Source organism: Hemicordylus capensis, chromosome 2 (assembly GCF_027244095.1).
Source record: "Hemicordylus capensis ecotype Gifberg chromosome 2, rHemCap1.1.pri, whole genome shotgun sequence".
Classification (NCBI taxonomy): Eukaryota; Metazoa; Chordata; class Lepidosauria; order Squamata; family Cordylidae; genus Hemicordylus; species Hemicordylus capensis.
In genome coordinates this window covers 185,099,157-185,125,818 of record NC_069658.1, presented here as the reverse complement: position 1 = coordinate 185,125,818, position 26,662 = coordinate 185,099,157, and the positions used below count along the sequence as shown (strand labels likewise).

The following is a 26,662-nucleotide window of genomic DNA, read 5'->3' as shown; positions in this document are numbered from 1 at the left end:
GGTGAGCCAAGATTGATACTAGGTGATTATCTGCCCAACACATGATCAGCTCTGCCTCTATCTGTAGCGTTCTCGACCTGGTCCTCACTTGCCTATTTATGTGGGCCTTTGCAGTTGTGTTGTCGGTCCTGATCAATACATGTTTGTTGTAGATTATGTCCCGGAATGCTAGTAATGCCAGGTGAATAGCCCTCAGCTCCAAACAGTTGATGCTGTGAAGGGAGTCTGTTGTGGACCAATGTTCTTATGCTGCTCTGCGTAGACAATGAGCCCCCCACCCCGTCTTGCTGGCAACTGTCACGATGATAACCTGAGGTGGGTCAAGGATCTCCTTTCCCTGATGAAGGTTGCAATCCAACGTCCACCACTGGAGTGAGTCTAGGATCTGTTGAGGTATAGATACTTTTATGTTGATCCTTTTGGCAATAGGACTCCAAAACTGAAGTAGGAACCACTGAAGAGCTCTCAAGTGAAATCTGGCTCATGGTACTGAGTCCGGGGTAGCCACCATTAAGTCGAGAAGCCATGCTAATGCTAGCAGTTTTACCTCCTGGGCCCATATTATGTCTTCTACCTCCTGTTGTAGAACCTGTAAGTGCTCTTCTGACAAGAAGAGTTTGTCCTTTCAGGTATCTATTAGTATACCCAGGTGTAATATTTTGTATGTCAGCTGCAAGTGGCTCTTCTCTCTGTTTACAAGGAAGCCGTGTTGTTCCAGTGTCTGAAGAGTTAGCTGAAGGTCCCTTGAGGCTGCTAGCATGGATGGTGACTTTAAAAGTTCATCTAAATAAGCAAAAATGAGGACAACCTGCAGTCTCAAGTGGGCGACAAGTGGTGCCAGTACCTTGGTAAAAATCCTTGGAGCTGATGATAGTCCGAATAGAAGGGCTTTGTACTGATAATGTACCCTGCAGTACTTGAAGCTGCTGACTGTCAGGGTGTATGGCACATGTAACTATGCCTCCTTTAGATCTATGGATGTTAATAGGTCAAGGTGTTGCAAGGTTTCTGTTATGGAACGAAGGGATTCCATGCGAAACCTGCACTTTAGGACCTAGCGGTTCAGGAACTTTAAATCCAGGACCGCCCTGAGGGACTTATCTCTTTCAGGAACAGTGAATAAGATCGAATAAATTCCCTTGCCGTGCTGAGAGAATAGAACCAACTCTATAGCATTTATGTCCATCAGGTGTTGTATTGCATCTAGTAAACCTATGTGCTTGATAGGCCAACATGACCTTGGTGTGGGTATAAATTTGTTGAGGCGAATTGCCATTAGGTCTATTGTGTAGCCTGTTGCAATTGTTTTTAGTACCCACTGGTCTGTGGTAGTTGTCTGCCATTTGTGTAAGTAAGCTGACAGGCACCCTCCCCCCGCCGAAGACCCACTACAGGTAAGTCACTGCTGTTTTTGTGGTCTGGGTTGGCTTGAGAAGCCCTGGTGATTTTGGTTGTATGGTCTAGCCTGCCGTTGTCTGTTCCATTAGAGGCGTTGAGATCTAAAGTCTCTGTCCCTCCCCCAAAAGGAGGGTCAGGACGACTGAAAGGGCTGAAACTGATACTGAAAAGTCCTCCTGGGAGTGGGACATTCCTGACAGCGTGGAGCCGGAAGCAGAGGCACAGTTTTACATTTTTCCTTTGACTCCACTAATACCTCTGTCCAGCTACACGTCCCTGTCTGTTTTACCAAGCCTGGCTAGGATTACCAGATCCGGCCTCAGAGCAGGGACGGGGAGGGGGCTGAGCATCACCCTGTGCCTCCTCCATCCCAGGCTGCTTGCTCCTTGTGTCTGCCCCTCTCCAGGGTCCCCTGACACTTGCCACCAGCCAGCCTCTCATCCCCAGCCGGCTTCTTATATGCCTCCTCACAGGCTATGCATCGCCCGCTCCAGTTACAGGGCCAATGCCCCTCTTTATTCCCTGTAATTGTCTACCCTTTACAGCTGCTGCCAGTGCCTCTCCCCCTTCTCCATCCTCCTGCTCAGACCCCCTCCCTTCGGGAGGCGTGCTGCTGATGTTATCCTCATGCACCTTGCCTTTGGCCCTTTCAGGGCTCTGCTCCTCCTCCGCTGGAGCCAAGTCCCCACCCATTGGCAGTCTTTCTTCCGCTTCTCCCTGGTTGCCACCCGCCCCTGCCTCCTTAGACCCCCTTACCACTCCATCCTCAGAGGTAAGGACAGTTGGCCTCCTTTAGGGCCTCCTCACCAAACAATTTCACCCCATCATAAGTGAGTGCAGCCAGATTTGTTCTGTAGATTTGCATCTACAGGCCAATGCTTCAACCACAAGTTATGTCTTCCTACTAGAGTTGCAGTAGAGGCCCTGGAAACAAATTTTATAGCATCTGGCATCTGATACAAACGTCTGAGCTTTTTGTATCTTTATCATTTGATGTCTGAGGCTATATATGTCAAGTGGAGGATCCTGAATTAAGTCATCCAACCACACTACTGAGGCACGAGATATCATAGATGCTGCCACTGAAGCCCTAATAGATAGAGCGGATGCCTTGTTTGCCCTTCTAAAAGAGGCTTCTATACATTTGTCATTTTGATCCTTAAGTGCCGATTCCCTATCTCTAGGTTACAGTGCACCATTCAACAGGCCACCACTGGGGCATCCATGGGAGGGTCCTTTAACATATCAGTTGCCTCTTGTTGAAAAGAATATTATTTATTAGTCACTGCTACAGATTTCTGGATAGATGTCTCCAGTAACTATTCCTCTTTAAATGTGTCAGCAAACAGTTGGGGTAGAGGTAATACCAGTTCTCTGTTGTTCTGCTTGGGGAACACAAGTGTTCCTTTAGTGGGAAGTATTGTCTCTGTAGGGGCTGTGGGCTAAAGCCCCAAAATATTAATGGCCCTACTCACGAGAGGTGCAAAGTCCTCTTGGGCAAATAAGCATTGGGACAGAGTAGATGCTGGGTTTTCCTGGCTATCAGATCATTCCCGCTCCTCCTTGTCCAGGGAACCTGCCGTAGGTTCCCAGGCAGAGTCTCCACAGGTATAACAGGAACATCTATATATATAATTATCTTAAACGTACCCGTTGCTAATCCCATGCGTGGCAGCTCTCATGAGAATTTGCAAGCAGATGCTTGAATAGCAACGGACATAGGTGGGAGGGAAGAAAATGGCGGCGGCAGCCGGCGGGAGGAGAGATGGTGGTGGGCAGGCAGAGAAGAAAACAGTGGCTGGCGGGTGGGGCCAGGGGGGAAGCAGCTGGGTGGGCAGCAGGGAAGTGGCCGGGTGGCGGGGAAGCGGTGGTGGCAAACGAGAGGCCTGCCTGATAGCCCAAAGGAAACATGGCCAGCATTGGGGCTGAATGCGAAGGGCGGGCAGTGGAGAGGGCGGCGCAGCCTCCCTCTCTGGCCCACCTGCCGGCCCCAAAGGAAGGCACTGGGGCTGAAATGTGAAGCGCGGAGAGGCACCAGGTCTGCCTGCACTGCAGATTGACTGAGCAGGCGGCAGAGAGGGCAGCACAACCTCCCTCTCCGGACCCACTGGCCAGCCAAATGGCAGGCCAGAGAGCGGATGGTGGGGGGAAGCTGGGGGCCAAAAAGCAGGCGGAGGGGAGGAAAGGAAAACTAGAGGTGCAGATGCTCTTCACCCAGTGCAGCTAGTTTACATTATTTGCAATGCCCACAGGTGTAATACATTGTATTATAGTAGTAAATCTTAGCTTGCCTGTATTAGCAATCACAGGTATTGGGATGCTAGACACAGGATTCAGAGATTCCCCTCCAGAGACTTCAGAGGAATCCACCCCCCCTCCATATTATCCATTTCCCTTTGAGCTGGTGAACGAGGTTGCTTTGTTCCACTAATGTGCTTTCTCTTGTGTTTGGTCATTCTAGGGGAATGGATCTCGGAATCCTTAGATGATGATGAGGGGAAATGCCCCCTACCCATCGTTTTTGCCCCTCTTGGCCTTTTGCATTACTCCCTTTAAGGATATAGCCAAAGTGTCTTTGATCCAATTCTGCCAAGTAGTGGGCATTTCTTGAGGCAGATTTGTAATTGGTATGGAATAGGGATTCGTTGGAGGGGCATTCTGACTAGCCGCAACAAGGAGGAAATCTCACTGGTGCTGCTGCTGTGTCTCTCTGTCCAGTTGGAGCAGCCTCTCTCCTTGGTCCAGTTCTCGCTCCCTGGTGGTCCGTGGCCAGCACGGTCACAGTCAGGGAGGTGCGGACCTGAGTCACGGTGGCTCCTCACATTCCCACCAAAGTTGCAGTGCTGTTAGTTGCAGAGCCATTGGTGCTCGAGGCAGGAATTTATTTTATTGATTGATTTGATTGATTTGATTTATATACCGCCCTTCCAAAAATGGCTCAGGGTGGTTGTAATTGGTATGGAATAGGGACTTGTTGGAGGAGCATTCCAACTAGCTGCGACAAAGAGGGATCTCACCGGTGCTGCCGCTGTGTCTCTCTGGCACACATTTGCTCCATTGAGCTCGGCAGGGGTGGAAGATCGGCAGATGCCTGGCCCACGCTGTCCGGCTCTGTCTCTCCCTGAGCTCTGGCCAAGCTCTGAGTCTTGTATGCCGGTTGAGAAGGACTCAGTCTGGTGTCCTTCCGTGTGGTCAGGGAGGGACCCAGTCTGGCGTCCTCCATTTCTCCTTGGCCGTACAGTGTGGACATTAATGGTGAGCCCGGGGCTCTAGTGGAAAGTGGGAAACCCACTCCGTTTACTCCCCTCAGGAGTAGAATATGCCTAATAGCCTGGTAGAGCTCCACAGACGTATAGGGGAAGGAAGAGATATGAAAACAATTACAAGGTTTTTGGTTTTTTTTTTTAAGGAGGAGAATACAGATAGGACAAACAACAATTAAAATAGCTCTTAAAAGATGGAAGGAACACTAAGGAATATAAAGGTAAAGAGACTTAGGATATAAAGATAAAGAGTAAGCTATGGAGATCTGCTTAGGAGCGCAGCAGGACTAGAAGAACTGGGCAGGGTTATCCATCCTGGGCTCTTAAAGCTTGTAATACTTTTCAATTAGTCCTGCCTGGGAGCACATGGGAGGGATAACCCAATCAGAGATGTCCTTGGCTTCAGGCAGTAGAGAATGGCATAACCCCACTACATGCCTGCCTGGAAGTGATAATGAAGATGAATCCAGATATGGCACAGGTACTGACTGTAGGGGGTCAGGACCCAAGAGATGGTTTAGATCTGCCTGTTCTGGATGGAATTATACTCCCCCTGAAAGATCAGGTACGTAGCCTGGGAGTGCTTCTGGATCCCAAACTATCTCTAGTTTCCCAGGTTGAGGCAGTAGCCAGGTCTGCTTTTTATCAGATTTGGCTGATACACCAGCTATGTCCATTTCTGAAGGTAAAAAAACATAAAACAGTGGTACTTATGCTGGTAACCTCTAGGCTGGACTACGGTAATGCACTCTATGTGGGGCTGCTGTTATACGTAATCCGGAAACTACAACTGGTACAGAATGCGGCAGCCAGACTGATCGCTGGGTCAACCCAAAGGGACCATATAACACTAATTTAAAAAAAATTGCACTGTCTGCCAATATGTTTCTGAACAAAATACAAAGTGCGGTTATTACCTATAAAGCCCTCAACGGCTTGGGTCCAGGGTACTTAGGAGAGTGCCTTCTCTGTCATGAACCATGTTGCCTATTAAGATCACCTGGAGAGGTCTGGTTACGGTTTCCGCCAGTTCATTTGGTGGCGGCTCAGGACCGGGCTTTCTCTGTGGCTGCCCTAGGGTTCTGGAATTCACTCCCTTTTGAAATAAGAGCATCTCCTTCTCTGCTTGCTTTTAGGAAGACCCTCAAGATGTATCTGTTTTCCCAGGCTTTTAACTCAATTTTTAAATTTTTACTATTTTTATCTATTGATATTGCTTTCGTTTTGTTGTGAATAACTGTTTATACTGTTTTATATTTGTTATCTTTTAACTTTGTACACCACCTAGAGATGTCTATATCAGGTGGTATAGAAATATGATAGATAGATAAATAAATAAATATGCACGATATTTATTATTTAATAACTATTGCTAGGTACATATGTCATGCTAAACTGTGACTAAACTATGAATTGGCATGATGATCCCCCATCACCTTTGTGCATGAGGAGAGTAAATAGGCAACTTCCATTTCCAGTTCAAAACAAACCAGGATGTCGTTGCATAAAAATCTGGTAAATCCTGGCTTGTTCTAAACACAGTTTGTAGACAGGTGCTTTTTCACAAGTTGTGGTTATAATAAGCAAGGATTTGTGGGGTTTGCAGACAATGCAAAATCCCAGTTTGCTTTTCACTAGGAATGGATGCTGCAAATTTCCTCCCCTCATGCATGAAGAGGAGCGGGGAGCACACAAGCTTGAGGCTCACAATAGGAATGGTAAACCATGGTTTCATCTTGGTTTTGTGTGACATCTGAACCTAGCCTGTGAACTGTATTGCTGTATCACAACCTTCCCCCCACCCCCAATCTTGTATACCAGAAGTTCCCAGGCTGAGGTATTCAGATATTGTTGGAATACAACTCCCAACATCCCCAGGCATAATGGCTTTTGACCATGAAAAGGAACAGGGCGTGCAAGTCAGAGGCTCATGATATGGATGCTAAACCATGGCTTAATTATCATGGTTTCAGGTGACATATGAACCTGGCCTGTGTGAACTCTTGATATATCACAAAAACCCCATCCTGTATATTAGGAGTTCCCAACCTTGGGTCTTCAGATGCTGTTTGTTAGACTACAACTCCCATCATCCTCAGCCATTGTGGCTGGGAATTATGAGAACTGTAGTCTAATGACATCTGGGCACTCATGACCGGCTGCTGTATACAATCTCATTGCATGGACATTGCAGTGTACACTCTGCTGTAGTTCCTCCCCTGCTCCTGCAACATTTGGAAAGGTACCACATGGAGATTCATGAAGGCAACAGGAGGATGTGCCTACTGCCTCTAAAAACTAAGAGGGCATTGCTGAGTTCTCTGAACCTCTCCTCAAATCTAACCCCTTCCTAAAAACAGGTCTGTACCCAGTGCCATCAGGAGTCATTTGCATGCCCAGGGCAGGCTCCTAGTTTTGTGTGTGCATACACGTGCACTGTCATCAGGGTGAGTTAAGAATCACTATGGACCTTTAAAGGCAGAGCTAGGCATTTTGCAGAAGCTGGGTTTGGGAATACAGATCACGGCTAGGCAGTGCAAAAGGGTGGAGGAGGGTGCGATACCAAGTGAAGAAACAGCAGGTGGATGGGGCATGTGCTTAACCCTTCCTCACCTGTTTTCCCCTGGCAGTCCCCTATTCCAGCATTTGAGGTTTGTTCTAGACATGTGTTTGCTGCATGCCAGGGAGAAAGTATGTTATAAGGGGAGGAGGAAAGCAAGAAGGGGCAGGGCAAGTAGCTCCTGCTCCATAACCCTTTCCTTCAATTCTTATGCTCCTTCAATCACTTTATAGCTTTTGGTGGAGATTTGAGTTCTGACCCATTCCCACCAAATATTTACTGTGACCCCAGGAGTACTGTGGCTGAAGTTCCAAATCCTCACTGCTCAGATAGACTGCTCCTGCTCAAAGTTATAATACACCTGTTTGCTGCTGTCTGATGTAACACGTCTCCTAGTTTTCTTAGCCACTAATAACATCTGACAGACAGACGTACTTTACAGTACTGTGTGACACTGCAGGCACAGAAACAAGATGAAGCTGCAACCGGGCGATTCTCAGTGGTCAGCTGCCCTGATTAAGGGCCAAACTGTAAAAGGAGATGTAGTTTCGTGATAAACCTCTGAATATGTTGATGTCTGGCTTTTCATCGACCATCTTGAAAACATGCTTATTTCTTCTGTACTGAGAAGACGACAGGATGTAATTTAGTGTTGTTTTAACAACTGCCAATATATGAAGATCTATTTTGCATGTCTGTCCAGGTTGTGTCCACCCTGCTTCCAAGACTGCCTGTACTCACCTGTCTCAGAGTAGCCGGTGGCGGTGATGATTGGCACAGCCACCATGACCAGCCCGGCGGCACTCCACACATACTTCATGAGGAACTGCTCCAGCATGACATACCAGAGCCTTTCTAGGAGTAGCACGTTGATCTGGGAGGCCAGCTCGCGATAACAGTGCCGTAGAAGGGACAGCTCCACCTAGAGAGAGCACCAGAGGGAAACATTATGGCACTCAATATTGTGGACAAGAGTTAGAGCGGCTGGGATGCTTCCAGTCCCCACAGTTTAGAGGTGTAGGATGATTAGGACAAGTGGGCCAATCAGTGGGTGGGTGGGCCATAAACATAGACAGCAACCGCACTCCATGGGAATGGGAATGGTGAGGGACTGCAAGGAAAGAAAGCCTGGAACCCAGGCGCAGCAGGGAAGTAACTTGCCCAGGGAGCAAGAGGTTGCCAGTTCAAATTCCCGCTGGTATGTTTCCCAGACTATGGGAAACGCCTATATCAGGCAGCAGCGATGTAGGAAGATTCTGAAAGGCATCATCTCACTGTGCGGGAGGAGGCAATGGTAAACCCCTCCTGTAGTCTACCAAAGACAACCACAGGGATCTGTGGTCTCCAGGAGTCGACAACAACTTGACGGCACAACTTTACCTTTACTTTAGATTTGGGGTGCCACCAATGCCATCTGTGTGGACGTGATGAGAATATCCAACAGTTCTAGGGTACTGCTTTGTTTGTCTTTTACTACTGCTGCTCTGATGCATTACACAGTAGGGTGGTGTGCAGCAAGAAAACAGATGAACATTTTCTCATCACTTGATCTCCTATCCAGGAAAAAACTTCACCTGTTCAATTGTTAACCAGCCTGAAGCTAAAGGCACAGGGGCAAGGCCAATAAATCCCTTTCTTGTCTACAGCTGCTCCTTACACGTCCACAATTTCAGGTAGGGGTGCACAGCTTTGGCTCTTCAGCTACTGTTGGAGTACAACTCCCATCACCCCAGCCACAGTGGCCAACAGCCAGGGATGATGAGAGCTGTAGTCCAGCAGTAGCTGGAGGGCCAAAGTTGTGCAGTCCTGATTTAGCTACAGAATCAAGCAGTAGCTGGCATGTGTGAAGGACCCATCACACTCTTTAACATCCCAGTTAGATCACTTCAAACACAAGGAGGGCATCTCAGTGGAGTAGTATGCCAGCTTTTCAACCTGTGCCAGATAGACTGGCAGACTCTAGTCGGCAACAATGTTGATCTCTGTGCCACAAAAGGCTTCACTGGCAGATTTCTGTCTAATCAAGCAGCTGTCCAAGGCACAGCGGCAGAGGCTGGCCAAAAAAACAAAAACAAAATGGCAACCCTTGAATGGCCTCAGTTCCCACATTCCTCTGCTAGTCATTAAGTGATGAGTATGATGTAATTGAAAGTGTGGACTGGCCCTAATACAGCTCCTCCCACAATGACAGAAGGAAAAATAGTGTCTAAAAATTCCCCTCTCCAATTAAGGGATGGGAGTGGAAACTCCAGAATCCAGCTGCTCTACTCTTTCCCCCAAAGCTCAACAACAGAAGCCAGGAATACTGGCACCATTTCCCCTCCTGCTGTGGTCACCTTTTAGGGCACATCTAAAAGGAACTGTCTCCCACTTCCTGTTACACCCATAGAGCTACAAAACAAAACAAAAAAGGTAACAGTGACACACAGCCCTGAAATGTTGGTCACAAATTAAAACAACAACAACAACTGCATTTGCACAAGAAGCCTTGATTCCCACAGCAGCCCTTATTGGCTCTTCTGAACTGATTGCTACTCTGATTGCCATTGCTATGCACAAAAGGTTTTCACCATAGAGATGCAGGGATAGCACTGCATCGATGTCCGCAAATGGATCTGTGTCCATAGGTAACCTAAAGTAAACAGAGAGCCATGGCCAACTGCAGCTTTCAGCTTAATATTGGAAGCTCCAATTCTACTATCGGTTCATTTTTCTTTGCCTTTATTGCCTTTGAAGTGAGGAAATGGCAAAGCCTCTTGCAGCTCTTGGTTACAAGATCTAAGCGGCTTGCATAAGTCTTTCGCAGGGTAACTGTATTAAAAACTGATTTTTAAAAGTGCCAGTTAGACTGCACTTGGACAAGGAAGCCCCAGTCACACCAAGGGCATTTGGGGCAGGTGAGGGAAGGAAGGTGGGGGGGGGGATTGTCCTGGGCCCCACACATACAGGGGACCCCATCCAAAGTTTGACACAGTATTTGAAATTATCAGATTGATCCTTTTCATTCAAGGCAGTAAAAATAATAAGTTAAAATATAACCCCAGGACCCAAAGTTATTTTGTTGTTTTGGATTATATTACATTGACACAGGATGCAATGGGTGACATACTATGCAATGTTACACATGTGGTGAAACACGTTTATGCATGTGCACAAAGTGCACAAACTGCGTCGCATGACAGTGTGGCCATAATGTACTGTTATGCAACTCTGTTTACACAATGTTTGTGCTTGTGCAACTGTGCAACTGTTACATTTCAGGATGGGCATCATGTTGTGCAGTATGCCAGCTAGAGAGAAGAAAGGGGGTGGAGCTCAAATGAACATTCTCTCCTGGGGCCTCTGAGTCTTAAAAGGCCCTGGTTGCACCAACCAAAAGGACATGTCCCATAATAATATAAGAAAGCATGAAGTGGCAAGAGTCAACCCCACACCGTGGCTTGAGAGGAAAGGACCAATGAGCCCCAGTGCAGTCTGACCAGCTTGTTCTGTTCTGCATTGAGCAGCCGTTCGGGTAGTGGCCAATGCCAGGCAAATAACACTCGCCACTGAGATATAGGGAGGTGGTGTGTACTTATTGGATCCATGGCCCTGCCACTCAAATGTGGCTTTCATATGGCAGTACAATCTGGACAGCAATCTTGTTTTTGTTTCTTACTGTGGGTCTGTCCCCACTCCTGCAACATCTCCCATGCAAAACTGATGGGGAACTACGGTAAGTTGAAGATCTACAGGTGGGTGGCTGAGTGGGGGCGGGGGAGGGGGATTGGATGCATAGGATTAATTTATCTGATACCCTGAACATTCAGTAGCGCCCTAAATATCCCAACTGGTGACACAAGCCGGCCTCCCATTACACAGCAAATATTATGGTGACTGATACAGATCATGGGATCCTGTCTAGCTCCTTTTAAAAGGCTATTTGTTGCACTATAGCCCTTTTGTTTGAGGTGTGTGTGTGTGTGTGTGTGTGTGTGTGTGTGTGTGTTTGGGTTCTAAGAAAAGGCTGAGAACAAAGGCTGGCTCCTTTAGTGCAGTGTGTGTGTGTGTGTGTGTGTGTGTGTGTGTCCTAGAATTACCCAGAATTCAGGCTAGATGCCAGAGGTGGGAGAGTTTCCAGCCATGGAATGTTTCTGACACATCTGGCTTGAAATGAAAGGATGAGGGACCAAACTGCGTATGTGACAGAAATGCTTGTCAATACCAGACCCCTCCAATTCATTATGACTTTCCTTCGCCCCACTCTCCTCAGAAACAAAAACAGAAAGAAACCTGGCATCCTGCCTCCCAGCTCACATCTGTTGCTGGCACGTGCTGTTTTTTCAGAAGTGCCATAATCATCACTACCACCACCAACAGCCACTCCACTCTCCTGACAGGCAATGCAGGAATCTCAAGTGCCATGCCTGTGCCAAATCTGGAGGCCCTGGGGCTGTTTTGACGGTTCAGGCAAGAGTCAGACATGAGCAACAGAATCCACAAAGACCGCTCCTGAGGGCCTCAGCCTTGTCCCAGGGTGAATTCAAGGCAGAAGACAAAGGAAGGGAAGTAAACAAGGGTGCTGTTTCCAGCTCCAGCTTATCATGTCGCTCTCTTCAGAGCAGGCTTTCCCCCAACCGGGGTGGGGGGGTGGGGGGGAGGCCTTAACAAAGTCAGCCACTTTCATTTCATGTTTTAGAGGAGAGGAGGGGAAAGCAGCAAAACAGAACAAAACAAAACACTTTAGAAAAACCCACCCCTTTCTATTTTCCTAGTTTTGAACTTCCACTAAAATTCCCTACCCTGAAATGCAAGGTCCTGATTCTCAAGAGCGCTCCTCTTGCCAGCTAACACTGATTTTCTTCCTAGAGAGAACCTTGGAATCCTGCCCAGCCGCTTTACCTTGTGCCCTGCATAGAAGGCAATTTCTTCAGAGTTGGCCACCACTCGGGAATGCATGTAGCGCAGCTCCCCTTTCCGGCGCGCCTCCTCAGCCACCAGTTGACCAAACTTTGGCGAACAGACACGGAGCACCTTGGCAGTGATGCAGACCACCAGCCCAGCAATCACTGAGGGCCAGGCTGTGCCAGCTCCTTTCGATCTGGCTGAACTGATCAGAGTGTAAGAGGTCACGATGAGATCAAGCACTGGCTTGGTCAGGTTTGAGTAGAGGTGAGCCACAGAGTTAGCGAAAGCCACCAGGTCCTCCGTTAGAGACTGGTCTGGGTTGCGCAGGCGTCCGTCCATGTTGCTGACCCGGTAGTAGGTCTGGCCCTCAAAGTAGAGCCGATAGCCATGGTCCACTAAGCGTCCACGGAAGGCCAGGCTCAGCTGTCCCTCCAGATACCGAATGGCACTGTTGACAAAGGTGGCTGGGAGGGCAATGAGGAGCCATTGGAGAAGCTGCCATGTAAAGTCATGAGGGTTCTTGCGGACGATGCAGCGGGCCAAACGTCCATCCAGCTGGGCCACGTAGACGGAGAGGAACGTGCGGCTGGCTAGGGCAGCTGAGTGCAAGGCCAGGAGTCCTGTTTCCCGGCACAAGAGTCCAGGGAAGAGTAACCGCAGGAGGCGCAGGAGGCGGAAGAAGAACACCCTGTTCACACCAGGTGGTGATGCCGTCACCTCATCTGGTGAGCCCCACTTGGCTGGTGGCTCCCCAGGACTGGGGTTTCTGGTGGCGTTGCGGTTCACCTGGAGGTCAGAGGCAGCCCACTGCCGGAGGATTGGGTATAACTTCTTGGCACCGTAGGCTGCCACCAATACTGCCACCACTGCTCTTTTTGCTGTGACTCCCTGCGCCAGCCGGGCTGCCACTTTTGCTGTGGCAACTGGCATCATGCCACCAGGTCGGGGCACAGCCCCTTGCCCTGGCTTCCTCTTCTGCCTTCCTCCTGCTCCTCCAGTTCGAGTGCAATGCTCTCTGCCTAGCTCTGACAGCGCTGACTCGCCAGCCAGAGTCCGCTCTCATCCCACAACGCCCAACCCTCTCACTGTGACTAGATGGGAGGGGACTGAGAGATGGCCATCCCTCCGATCATAGAGAAAGCCCGAGGCCACCATAGAGAGGACAGAGCAGAGGAGTGCGGGACGCTGTTTGTTTGATTGAGGAGGCCACCAGATGGCGCTGAGGAGAATGTTAGAGGAAATACAGAGTTCGCATGTAGAAGCCGTGGATACCGATCCATTTTTAGCCGATAGGTGTTCGATCGTGTTTTTCAGTCCACGCATCATAAGTAAAACCTCATTGCCCGGAATGGTCTTATTTCCAACGACATCTGTTTGGGATTTTGGAAGGCTGAAAACTAAACTCTATACGCCTGGATACATGCATAACTAACAAGTGCAGGAAATAGGGCTTCTAAAAATAAACGCATTATTTGTCCTCTAATAACCGGATGCTGAGAGGAAGACAATTATGCGTTTCCCAATTATGGCAGTGTCAAGGGCTTGGCAACATCTGATTAATTTAATGCGTCAATAAGTATGTTTGAAACATTATGTATGCTGCGTCGTTTGTGTGTGTGTGAGAGAGAGACAGAGTGAGAGAGAGACAAGAGACAGAATTAGTTGCCTTACTGAAATATAATCAAGCTTCATCTAGTCCGGTATTTTGTATACCATAGTGATGAGTCTAATGCCTCTGGACTATCACACAGAGAGTATAAAAGTTATACTACCTGTTGCTATTTGTCCCTAGAAATACTGGCTTATCTATTTGTTTATTTAAAAGATGTATACCCCACTCCTTCAGTGCACTATTGTTCAAGGTGACTTACATTAATAAAAGAGATAAAATATAGGATACAAATTACACCAGCCTAAAAGGCCTGGCTAAAATCACAATTAAGATAAGTTTTAAAACTGAAATTAAAAGTTATCAGTAAAAAGCTAAACAACAAAAAACCTATCAGATAAAAGCAGAGGATAAGATATTTAAAAGCCTCTCTAAAAAGATGTCTTCAGATCTCTGTTAGTGGTGAGGCCATGAGCAGGGCCTGAAATGTCAAGCAGAGAGCCCTGGCAGGTTCATACGGTGAATGTAATCCAACAGGTACGAATATGACAAATATTTATATACCGCTTTTCAACAAAAGTCCCCAAAGTGGTTTACATAGATATAAATAAATATATAAAGATGACTCCCTGGAGAGGAGAGCTGATCTGGTGGTAGCAAGCATGACTTGTCCCCATAGCTAAGCAGGGTCCACCCTGGTTGCATATGAATGGGAGACTAGAAGTGTGAGCACTGGAAGAGAGTCCCCTCAGCGGATGAAGCCGCTCTGGGAGGAGCAGAAGGTTCCCAGTTCCCTCCCTGGTTTCTCCAAGATAGGGCTGAGAGAGACTCCTGCCTGCAACCTTGGAGAAGCCGCTGCCAGTCTGTGAAGACAATACTGAGCTAGATAGACCAATGGTCTGACTCAGTATATGGCAGTTTCCTATGTTCCTATGTTCTCTGTCTTCAAAGGGCTCACAATCTAAAAAGAAACATAGTCTCTATCCTTAGTTAGCAAGGGTACCCAGTCCCAAGCTGTTTAGGGTTTTAAAGGAAGATCAGCACCATGACTCTAGCCTGGAAGCGGACTGGTAACCAGTGAAGCTGCTGCAGGATGGTTGTGATACTCATGAAGCGACTTGTGCCCACAAGCATCCTAGCAGCAGCAGGTTCTTAGAGGTATACTATGCTCTCTCTGAATATTTAGGTATAGGACAAGGAGCCATTGATAGCTCATTTGTCTATCACTCATGACATGGTAAATATGTGTGTGGGCGAGCAGGCAATTCAATTAGTTTAGATTATAATCAATGAACCACCTCAAAACCAGTTTCTAGTATCATTTTAACCTCTTGCACTCTGCTCAGTGCACTAGATTATTTTCAAGAGATAGGCAACCCTAAAACTTTGAGCACTGCCAGTCTAAACCAATGTACAAAGTTCAGAACGACCATTACTGAGATTAAAATTAGACTCTGTACTGATTGCTATCATGGCAGGTTCTCTGATTTGGCCCAAATATGCTTTTCAATCTGAAAGACCTAAAGGTCAAAGTAATTTCAGAGAAATAAGCTGCAATCCTCCAGCTCTCTATGGCAGTGTCATTCTAGGATTCTCACACTAGTTTCATTGAAGTGCCACTGAATGAATCCAATCTCACTGTTTGTAGTTTGTTTGCTACTGGGAGCTTTGCACAGTTGCCTGGTGATCTTTTCACAATAATTCAAAGGCCAAGGATTCCAAGACTTCATGGACATATTACTTATAGTAGTTGTGCTTTGACGTTAGGTTGTGCAGCTTTATGCAACACTGAAGTGCAGCTTTATATAACCCAAAGCCAAGGGGCAAAAGTTTTGCTGAGCCAAGGGACCAGTGTTCCCTCTAATGGGGATTCAACAAAAATCCCTGGATTCCCAGATGTTGTTGACTACAACTCCCATAATCCCCAAGCAAAAACCATTGCAGCTGGGGATTCTGGGAGTAGTAGTCAACGCCTGGGAATCCCTGTTAGAGGGAACACTGCAAGGGACACATGATACATTCCACAGTGTGCCAACACATTAGGTCACACTTATTTCTGTGATTAGCAGGCTGGGGTGCCCCAGCTTTGCTGCGATCAAGGAGACAGCCAAGATCATGCTTATGGTGTTTGCCTCTTCACACAAACACCATAACTGTGAACAGCATGGCAAAGGTGAGCTCCCAGTGTCGGTGCTGGGGACAGAACTTCTGGGCATGCTCAGGAATGCTGTACACAAGTATAGTGCCCCCCCTCAACAGGTCTGTTAAAAGAAAGGTTGTGCCATCAAGTTGGTATTGACTCCTGGCAACCACAGGGCCCTGTGGTTTTCTTGGTAGAATACAGGAGGGGTTTACTGTTGTCTCCTTCCACGCAGTATGAGATGACGCCTTTCAGCACCTTCCTATATCACTGCTGCCCATTATAGGAGTTTCCCATATTCTGGGAAACACACCAGTGGGGATTCGAACCAACAACCTCCTGCTTTCTAGGGAGGTTACTTCACCACTGCGCCATTAGGTGGCTTCAACAGGGCTATTAGGATCCCTTAAACGAGTGTCCTTCATTGTAAGGCCTGGAAGCCATTGGGAGCTCCCATCAACTCTGAGTGTGGCTCCCTAATGGTTTATTGGGCCTGTGTGAAGCTTCAGTCAAAGCTGAATACTCTGCACAATACCCTGGCACCATGCAGAGGCAAGCATTCCCCACATGTAGAGCTGCACTCAGCACCAGTGGGGCTCTTTTAAGGGAAATTGAGCCCCTGCACCATTTTGGAAGGCATTTGTACAGTGCTGGGAAGTGTAGCCCTTTTCCTCAGAAGTGGCCCCCGCTTGAAAAATAGTGAAAACCACTGCCTTAAACATTCCTCTCTGAGCATGTACTTGGCACCCACTTCCATTCTAGGCTTGCCACTAGACTGACCACAGTAGCCTGAGGTGAGGTATACTGTCAGTGAGGCTGGTCCGCCTGCTGCTGCTGTTGGCTTGGATACTGACTCCTACTGCTCTTGTGCTGCCATTCCTGAAAATCAAGCCGCTGTAGTGCTCTCGAGACAGAGGCGTTGGAAGGCAGCAGCAGGCAGGCTGCATCCAAGCTGATCAGCTGCCTGGGTTGAGGACTGTGGCTACTAGGAAGCCAAAGGAGGATGCTGAATGCATGGCCTGGGAGTAGCTGCAGCAGACGTTGCAGAGCATGCATGCACAGTAGCTGGCTGATATCATAAAGTATGCGTATCCAGAGTCCCCAAGCATGGCCTGGGGGCAGATACAGCCACCTTTTGAAGCTAAGCAGGTCTTGGTCTGGTCAGTGCTTGAATCGGTAACCGCCTGGGAGCTCCTATGTAAGCTATCTTTGAACTCCATGGCAGAAGAAAAGTGGGATTTAAACGTAATAAATACATCAATGGCAGAAAATAGGTCAGGTAGCTCATGTAGCAACATTGCCTCTGTGCCAGATATCTCTTCTCATAAGACACATCCAACTTCTATTAGAATCCTCCATATATGGGGCAAGGGTCATGGAAGTACATTGAGTACATAATTAATCGCAGCACAAGAGATATCGGGATTAATGTCTCACTTTAAAGACAACATGGCAGTCTGACTTGTTTTTTAAAGTAGGACTTTGAAACCACCATGCACCAGCCCCACCATTATTTTGCTCAATGGAGAAATCCTCCTTAGCTCTTGAAAGAGAATTAGAGTTTCACAATGAAAGGGGGTATAAGAATAAAGCATAAGCTAGGGAGCATAAGAATAAAGACCTTATGAATCATCTTGTTAGGTTGGAGAATTTCTGAAACCCTACACCACAACCTCTCGCTGTCTGATATGCAGCTACTAACACAGAACCTTATTGGTGGGGCACCTAAATTGCAGAGGTCACCTCTTCAAGGGGCACTCATCTGACATTCTTCTTAACAAGGTTCAAACTCTCAGAAGCCATTTGGGAACATTGATAGTTAGTTGTCCCTATACCCTATTTAGCTATGTTGTTCTTTTGTCTCGAGGCCCTATTTTTTTTTAAATTCAATTGCTATGTTTTTATATTGTCCTTAAACCATTTTGTGGATCTTGAAAGGTGAAAAGGCAGGGTATATATATATTTAAAATAAGTATTCTACAGGCAGATTTTATAGTAACATTAAATCTCACACACAAATTATATGATTTGCCAGAGACAGACATTACAACTGAGCAGTTAGATGTAGAATGAACAGCAGGGGCGTATCTAGGGGTAGGGCAGACAGGGCACGTGCCCTGGGCGCCACTTGAAGGGGGGGCGCCATTTTGTAAAATTAATTTTTTTTTAAAAGGCTGCCAAAAACAAAATGGCCACCGTGCATGCTCAAATGGCCTCTGTGAGGCCCTAGGTCTTGCCAGGCCCTGCAGAGGCCATTTGAGCATGCACGGTGGCCATTTTGTTTTCAGTGGCCATTTTTAAAAAAAAGATTTTTAAAAATGGCCACTGCACATGCTCAAATGGTCCCTGCGAGGCCCTAGAGGCCAGTGGGGGGAGGAGGAACCTTTGCAGCCCCCCCAGCCTTTAGGAAGCCCCCCGAAGGGGCTACAGGTAAAAAAATAATAATATATAAGTCACTGTACACATATTCAGATTGGCATTATGTACAGAGAATCAGGGCTTGTGAATACTGAGCTGATGCTTATGAGCTAGGATTGTATTCATTTGCTCTTACTTTGCTTCTTGTGATAAGTGAGTTAAATGTGATGTCTTGCTAATATGGCTATTAATGGTGAATTTGTCTTTGAATCAGTGTGAAATCCTTAATATTAAGGCCCACTGGGAGTTTCTTGCTCTCTTTCTCTCATTTTAACTGTCTTTCTGAAAGACTAGAATATATTCCAAGCAGTGACACAGTTTACTCTGCATATCCTTTAATTATTTACAGAGTATCTGGGAAAAGTCAAATTCTCCATTGATTTTTAAAACTTATGTAATGGTGATGCTACAATACATAGTAGAGAATTAGACAGGCACTTCTGTTTAGTTTCCCAAGTACACCTCCACATAGTATTTGGGTATTTCATGAGCCCCAGCATACTGAAATTTGTAGTTTTCCAGGATTTTCTGGTCTGGCTACGTCCACTGCTAAAATAGTTTTTGAAAGATTAAAAGATTAATGAGCCTGACTTGTATTTTTCAGCTGATATTATGGTAAAGTTATCTGAAAGATGGGTGTCAGATGCTTGGGCAGGGGGCGCAATTTCAGTGTTTGCCCTAGGTGCTATTTTCCGTAGATACGCCTCTGATGAACAGCGAAGATCTACACAGATCTTTAAGAACATTAGAGCCCTGCGGCGTGGGGAGGTCCCTGTTTAGCTTCTTTTATGGTACAATAAAAGAAAGTCAGCTTGCTTTTCTTTGAGCTGTTATACTTTTTCCTATGTATTTACACCTCTCTCTTACATGGAGAGTAGTTCTCGTGTACAACTTGTACACGAGAACTAGAATTCTCTCTAAAGAACCATTAAGGCTGTAGCTGCCAGAGAAATAGGGGTGCTGCTATGGCAAAACAAGGCTTTCCATAGTTTCAGGATGGCACTTTTATTTGTTTCAGGTGCTCCCACAGAGAGAACATAAGAACGGCCCTGCTGAATCTGACTAAAGGCCCATCATGTCCAGCATCCTGTCTCCCACAGTAGCCAACAAGATGTTTCTGGGAAGCCCACAAGCAAGACATGAAGGCAATAGCCTATTCCAATTGCCACAGAGGAGTGAAGAGAAGGGGTGAGAGGGGACAAGCATCCTAGGGTCATTGGGATCCACTGAGTTTAAGAATGATGATTCAAAAGCATAACTTAGAGTGATCAGTTTGTTATGTTGCTTTTAAGTACAAATACAAATAGCCAAAGGGAAAAAATGGCCATAGAACAAAAAGCATATTATTAGGAGCTGGTGTAGTGCAATGGCTATTCAGAAAAGGCATGCCATTTAAAATGGTGATTCCACTGTGTTGGGATGAGTTGAGTCCAGCATCCTGATATTCATGGCTCAGAAGAAAGTTGTCAAAATAATGAAGCCTTCTCTTTGGTAGCATATAGCCACCTGCTGATATTTTTGTATGTTTATTTTTGCATAGATGTCTCACTTTCTGACTCAAAAAGCACCCTCAAAGTAGTAAATAAATTAAAATAAACTATAAAGACACGATTAAAGAATCAGTACAATAAAGTCAGTGAAAAAATAAATAAGACATAAAATCTTAACCAGCACAAAAACAGAGTCAAACGGTTCTGAGAGAATAGCATTTCTATCACAGTATACATGACAAAAGGCCACATCTCTGCCCACTGCAATTCACTGAGAGGGAAATCACCTGGAATGAAGATAGCCAAGGACTGATTGAAATGAGAGGGGGTTATATTCAGCATAATGTTGCAGTCCTGTCTGACGCACACAGATTTGGAGGTAAATTCCCACTGCAGTAGGCCTTAATTCTGAATAAACATACATAGGCTTTCCGTGTAATTGACCGAAATGACAACTCACGCGCCCCATATCTGTCTGTTATTCACTGGTAAAAATACACCCACACCCCTTCGGCACCTGGAAATTATATGCTGAATAATATGCTGGAAATTATAAAGTTAGACTGCAATCCTAAACATGCTTATTTGAAAGTTAACTCAAAATCACTCAAAATGCTTCAGTGAAAATATGTTTAGGAGGAAGCGTTAATTTCCCATTATTTCCCATCCAAAAGCCTAACGCGCGACTCCCCCCCGCCCCCAAGTACAACAGTAGGATAGGAGGACCCAAAACTCAGTCATCTTATTCACTGAATGGGGCCTGCCCTATATAGATTTTGTTCGTTCCTCCCGCCTCGGTAGTTGCCACTTCCGGCGAACTTTAGTTTTGAAAAATATCCATTTCCGTTCTCATGACCGAGCAGGAACCATAGAGACAAGAACAACCCAGGCCCCTCATGTTCGAATGCCGCCATATGCGGGTCCAGAGCATAATACAGAACGGGTAGCCGCTCTAGTTCTTGAATCTCTATTGCTCTGTCATGTTCCTTTGGGCTAATTACCGTCATATAGACTACCTTATTTGTCTGCAGACGAGACTTCCTGATAAAATTGGACGCCATTTTTTTCTCGTTAGGGTAAAAGTGATGGCTACTCATAGAAGGACCCTTGATTTGGAAGCAACACGCCCTCTCCCCGCCAAAAAACTAGGAGCAAAGAAAGTATTCCCTCGTGATCTTTCAAATGCAGGTGTGTGAAAAATATGCCGTCAAATTAAATAAATAAAAAATGCTGCAAATGCAAAGGTAGTACAGAGTGATTATTTGTCTATTATAGCTTGACGGCACCGAGGCTGAGTGACTTATGCAAAACCTTGCATGTAACAGCCGTCTTGCGAAGATCCAGCTCCCTTGAGAAGTCCATAATGCTAGGGAAAGTGGAATGAAAAAGAAGAGGACGACCAGCAGCAAGTTGGATGGACTTGATTACGACAGCAGTGAATGCACCACTGACAGACCTTAAAGGCTAAGTTGAAGCCCGATCATCCTGGAGAGAATCTATTTATGTGGTCGCTAAGAGCTGACACCGACTTGACGGCACGGAATCAATCAATCAACCAACAGCAGTCTACTGTTAACATCCCAATATGGCTGGTTTAAGGTTGCGAGAGTAATCTACAACAACCGTGCAGAGTCGACCAGTGTTCTGCTGTATGATGCTGTTCATGTAGTCCAGCATTATTTAAACACTCCAGAAACAGTCCCCGATTCTGCTCTGGGGAAAATATGCGCCACAGATTCAGAGCTCCACTGCAGTCCTCCGCCGCCTACGTTATCAGGATGGCGATGGACAGCATAGCTACCAACAACAGGACCATGTTTTCCCACCCAGGCGACTGGGAAAATAGGGACATGTTGGCGGGTATGGAACAGCAGCGCGATTTAAAGATAGGAGGCACAGTTAACTTGTTGCGTCATGTGTCTAAAAATGATCCAAAACCATCACGCCGTCCTGTTGAAAGCAGAAAGTGCAGCCAAAGAGACTCCCCGACCCTACAGGAAAAGCCTCAGCTTGCAGCAACGGTACACCTGACTCCACTGCTATCTCCAGAGTCATTTCAGCCCCTCACCCCACGCCAAACTCCATTTATTCTGCATACAGAGGCGCTGCCATTTTCCCACCCTAAGCCTGAGGATGTAAAATGGAGCTCTCTCAAAGCCAACAGGAAGCCAGCTTCTTGCATGTATCTTTATACTGCACGGAGATGCATGCAAGCGTTTTTCTGTCTCTATAATACCCTTTCCCTTCTCCGCGGCTACAGAGGCGCTTCCGGCGAATTACTTCGAGTACCAAGTCTATGAGAAACACGTCTGACATTCCCCCAGCTGTGGCGCAAGCGCAATTTCCGCCTCGGTCGCTGTCCAGAAAGTTGCTGCGATTGGATAATGGGACCCCGAAAGACCACACCCACCCGGGGGCGGGGCCCGTGATCAGTCTCCTGTTTCCGCTCGTGCCTAGGGTTGCTGTGGCTGGAGGTGGTTTCGGTAGGTATGGCTGGTAGGGCTCTGTCTTTCGGTGGGAGGGAACCCCGGAGCGAAGAACAAGATTTCTCCTAAGTGGGGTGGATTGAACTCTCTCCCCATGAGCAGGGGGTTGATTCTGACTCTTGGTTTTCTAGAGCTATGCCTTAAAAAAAACACACACCCCAAAAAACTGTTTCCCTTCGTTTAGGCGAAGAAAGTCTCCTGGTGGGGTAAGACGTGCGCCATACTTTTAATTTCCACTTAAATCACACAAAGGCTCTCCCCTTAGCCGTCCTTCCCAACTGCAGCCAAGTGTTCAGCATGCGTGTCTACGTTTGCCCTTCTTATCTCTGCCTCTCCCCCCCCCCCCCCAGTCAGGAGTCTTTCCCGTTTTCTGCCTTCAGCTTGTAAGTTCCTTGGGTGCAGGCTCCCCTGCCTGTGAGCCTGTCTAAGGGGTCAACTAACACGGCTAGTGTGGTGTTAGGGCTGAGCTTGTGTGCATGGGGAAGCTGGGTGGAGAGGCAGGCAGAATGTGTGTGTCATACCTAGACTTGTTCTGTAGGCTTCCAGAGCTCCATGTGGTCTGAAGTGTTCGAGTAGCTCTGTGCTTACAGGGTGTGACGTGCTGAGCAAGGGAGAGGATTTATCCCCTAATGAGATAAAGTTCTTAAAATACTAGAAACCCTCAGGGTGGTTTTGATCATGGTTTCTAAAATACTGTGCTGCTCCTGAGAGAGGTTTTGTTGGTGTGGGTTTTGCTTGAGCTTCTGAAGCAGTGTGTGTGGGGTAGCAGTGTGTGTGGGGTCTTGCTGTAGCCTGTTTCCCTGTGGTGTGTCTTGAGTCATGTAAGCTTTTGTATTATGCAGAACTTCTAATGCATGAGGCCATCTTAATAGAGAAGTTGCATTTAGTGTTGCTGGCAGTGTATATTGTCTAGAGATAGCCATGCTGAGAGTATTGTAATGGGGGGATGAGTCTATTTTTCATGCCCCACCCCCTGTCCACGTGTGCTCTGCATGGATTTTCATGAAGCTGATGGAGTAGGGCTTGTAGAGGATGAACCCTTTCTAGAGTGTTCTTTAGAGAGCTGGGTGTGGAAGTGAGTAGCAGGCAAGCATGCCACAGATTACTAGGAGCTTTTAATCCCTGATCTTTCATAAAATAGTTGAATGGCAGGAATTATGAAGCACTTGCAACACTCCTGCTGTCCTGTCGTTCCTGTTATATGCTCTCCCTTATCTAAAACAATTGAACAAACTCTGTAGCAAGTATATGAGAGGAACTTCCCCACTGCATTCGCTTCCCCTTTAAAATGCAACGTTTCTGCTGGGTCTGTGCAACGTTTGCCAATCCTGATATTTTCTTCCTGTGGTGTTTGCTGCTTTCTTGTAGATGTAAAAGCTTACTGTTGGGGAGGGAAGATGCCCATGATGTGTAGTATTTTTGGTCCAGCTCAATGAATGGAAGGCTTTGGCCTGCAAAACTTCTGGAAGCCAAACTGAATGGGAATGGCTTTCCCAGCATTGAACACATTGCTACAAATCCAGCTTTCAACTGCATTTCACCTTCTCCCTTAACCTCCTTCGGTACTTGAGCTGTGTTCAAGCACAATGCATCCTGAAAAGCTCCTTGCATTTTTTCTTTCTTTAACCGTTTGCCCCAAGACTGCCTGCCTTAAATTGTGGCCCCCCAAGCATAACTGTGGGTATGAATGCCAGTCTTCTTGGAGCCAAAGAGTGCTGGTTCTTTTCCTCTTACCTTGATTTCATGAATAGCTTTGCTTGTGAATAAAAAAAGCATTTCTTTGGGGAGCTTCATCTAGCCTTGAAGTGAGGCCTAATTTCTTCAGCCTGATTAAAGGTGCACACTTGGGCTTTGGGCTGTCTGAATGAAATGGTTGGCTTCTGGGAAGCTGCTAGTTGCCTGCAGGGCTGAAACAATGCTTCAGCTATGTTATGTTTCCAGGGGCCAGACTTGCAAAGGATGAAATCTCCCCATTTCTAAGTGTCGGTAGCAAACTTTAGTCCCTTTCTAGCATAGATGGCTCTGGGAGCAAAGACGACCATGAGGTCCAAGATGGCTTGTGGAGAATAGTTGCTGGAATGCGTTGGTTCCGCTGCCACCCTCACCGGATGAAATACAGCACATGCTGATCATATTTTTTTAAAAGCAGAAAAACAATTAAAGCATTTGCTTTTTATTCTGAGACTTTTTGTTACACCATTGGTTGACAGTCCTTGAAAACCAGTATATTAAATCTGCATACCACCCACTACCGAAGTCTCTAGGTGGCTTACAGCATAAAACAATCCAAGAATAAAACAAAAGAATTTAAGAGTTAAAACACAAAACCAGATTAAAATATCCATTAAAAACACCAGTTGCCATGACTTTAGTGCATTTGAATGGCCCTTCTGAAAAATCAGGTGTTATAGGCATCTGCTTTCATTTGTGTGTGGTATATTCTGCATGTGGGTGGTATGGATTGATGCTCCACTACCTTCCCCAGAGGTTTTGCTTGGGGTCAGGAGGAGGCTTTTTCATGTCAGATTTCCTAGAAAGATACTGCATTATTGGCCACTTTCTCTGTGGCATGATGTGGCTATGCTCAGTTGCTTGCAGAATAAACAGTTCTTAGAACTCAAGCATTTCCTACAGTACATTATTACTACTACATCATTTATATCCCGCTCTTCCTCCAAGGAGCCCAGAGCGGTGTACTACATACTTAAGTTCCTCCTCACAACAACGCTGTGAAGTAGGTTAGGCTGAGAGAGAAGTGACTGGCCCAGAGTCACCCAGCTAGTATCATGGCTGAATGGGGATTTGAACTCTGGTCTCCCTGGTCCTAGTCTGGCACTTTAACCACTACACTATGCTGGCTTTATATTGCACTTATCAAGCTTCTATTGGTTGAATATGGTTAGGCAGTTGGCTAGATGTTAGCTGGTACTCTCCACCTCCGATTCCAATTTTTTGTTTGGGTCTGCTTGGAAGAAAGCAAAACAGAGGTCTTCATTCAGTCTCCATCTCCTAGCATGTGTGTACATAAGCTTTCCAGTTACGCAGCACTCTTCATCTTCTGTGTCAGGAGATTCCAAATGCTTTCTCTGGGGTGTGATGGTCAGCTGGTGGTCTGCAGACAGAATCTGGCCTGCAAGTTGGTTTTGATTAGCCTGCCCCTGGGGTGGGGCCAAGCCTGGTCAAGAGCCGCATGTGAGTCTTTGTCCCATGAAGTCATTTCAGGAGTGATGTGGCCCTGGACCATAGCAACTTGCCAAAAATGCCACTGGAGCCATCCGTCATCTTTATTACAGGCATAGACCAGCATAGCCACTTGAACAGCAAGCAGAACTTCTGGTCCTTGCAAGTACTCCTGCTAAAGCAAGTGAATCCAGACCAGGTGGAGGTGCTAATTGTGAGGGGTTGTAACTCAAGGAACATGATGTCACTTCCTGTTCTGGATGGGGTTGCACTCCCCCCAGAAAGGAACATGTCCAGGTTGAGAGTGCTTGGGATCTAGGTCTCACCCTGGTGTGTCTCTGGCTGATAAGATCTATATCTGTTCCTTGAGAATGATCTCAAGACTGGTGCACTGGCTGCTAATCTCTAACTTGGATTACTGCAATGCACTGTACGTAGGGCTTCCTTTGAACATCGTCCGGAAGCTTCAGTTAGTTCAAAATGCAGCAGCCCGTCTGGTCTCCAGTGTCCCAGAGACACCATATGAGGCCTCTCTCAAAAGAGCAGCACTGGCTGCTATTATGTTTCTGGGAGAACTGGGAAGTGCTGGTAACTACCTTCTTAAAGCCCTAAATGGATTAGGACAGGGTTACCTAAGAGAGGAATCTCGGTTCAGCCATGAAACTCACTGGATGACTCGGGGCCAGTCTCTATAACACAGCTTAACCTACCTCACAGGGTGGCTGTGAGGATCAACATATCCGTGTGCACTGCTCTAGACTCCTTGGAGGAAGAGTGGTATAGAAATGTAAACATGATCCCCACTGCATATTAAGGTCACCAGTAGAGATTAGTCAGCATAATTTTGACTGAACTTCAGTGGTTTCAAAACTAACTCTTAGTTGTTTTGATTATTTTTGTGTTTGTAAACTGCCCAGATGGGGATGATATAGAAATGTATTCATCAATGAAGTGCAATTCAGAGGTCTCTGGAGCCGACTTGCTTTTCCTGCCTCCCCCATGTACCAGTTACTAAGCTAGTTATTTATACCCCCCCCCACCCTTCTGACTGAGCAAACTGGCCCTGCTATGGTATTGGTTTGTGTGGTTCTGCTTTCCTCTGTTAGGTCTGACTGGTGCTAAATGTGTTCAGTGGTGGAAATGGATTTTGCAGACCTTCTCCATGGTGCTCTTAAACACTCCTGGGGTATAAGCCTGGCTACCCTTTAAGCAAGGTGGATAAAACTTGCCG

The 26,662-nt window shown here is 46.6% G+C and overlaps 2 protein-coding genes and 1 long non-coding RNA gene across 5 annotated transcripts in view; 2 read left to right on the top strand and 1 right to left on the bottom strand.

Moving 5' to 3' along the window:
- Positions 1-13,041, bottom strand: part of ABCD1 (ATP binding cassette subfamily D member 1) — a 35,025-nt gene extending 21,984 nt beyond the window's left edge. The window contains exons 1-2 of the mRNA XM_053293490.1: positions 12,103-13,041; positions 7,963-8,143 (exon numbers count right to left, since the gene is read on the bottom strand). Coding sequence (XP_053149465.1) covers positions 7,963-8,143; positions 12,103-13,041 — 1,120 coding nt within the window. The remainder of the gene's footprint in view (positions 1-7,962; positions 8,144-12,102) is intronic.
- Positions 10,672-21,452, top strand: LOC128344059 (uncharacterized). Of its 3 annotated transcripts, XR_008315654.1 has the most exons (5): positions 10,672-10,936; positions 11,474-13,684; positions 19,294-19,463; positions 20,841-20,953; positions 21,041-21,452. It is a non-coding gene; the product is annotated as an uncharacterized LOC128344059 (long non-coding RNA). The 3 variants fall into 3 exon arrangements; XR_008315655.1 differs by lacking the exon at positions 21,041-21,452 and having other exon boundaries at positions 12,070-13,684; positions 20,841-21,000; XR_008315653.1 differs by lacking the exon at positions 21,041-21,452 and having other exon boundaries at positions 20,841-21,000.
- A 639-nt stretch (positions 21,453-22,091) lies between these two features.
- BCAP31 (B cell receptor associated protein 31) overlaps positions 22,092-26,662 on the top strand; it is a 46,181-nt gene continuing 41,610 nt past the window's right edge. The window contains exon 1 of the mRNA XM_053293492.1: positions 22,092-22,248. The gene's annotated coding sequence lies outside the window, so the exon portion shown is untranslated. The remainder of the gene's footprint in view (positions 22,249-26,662) is intronic.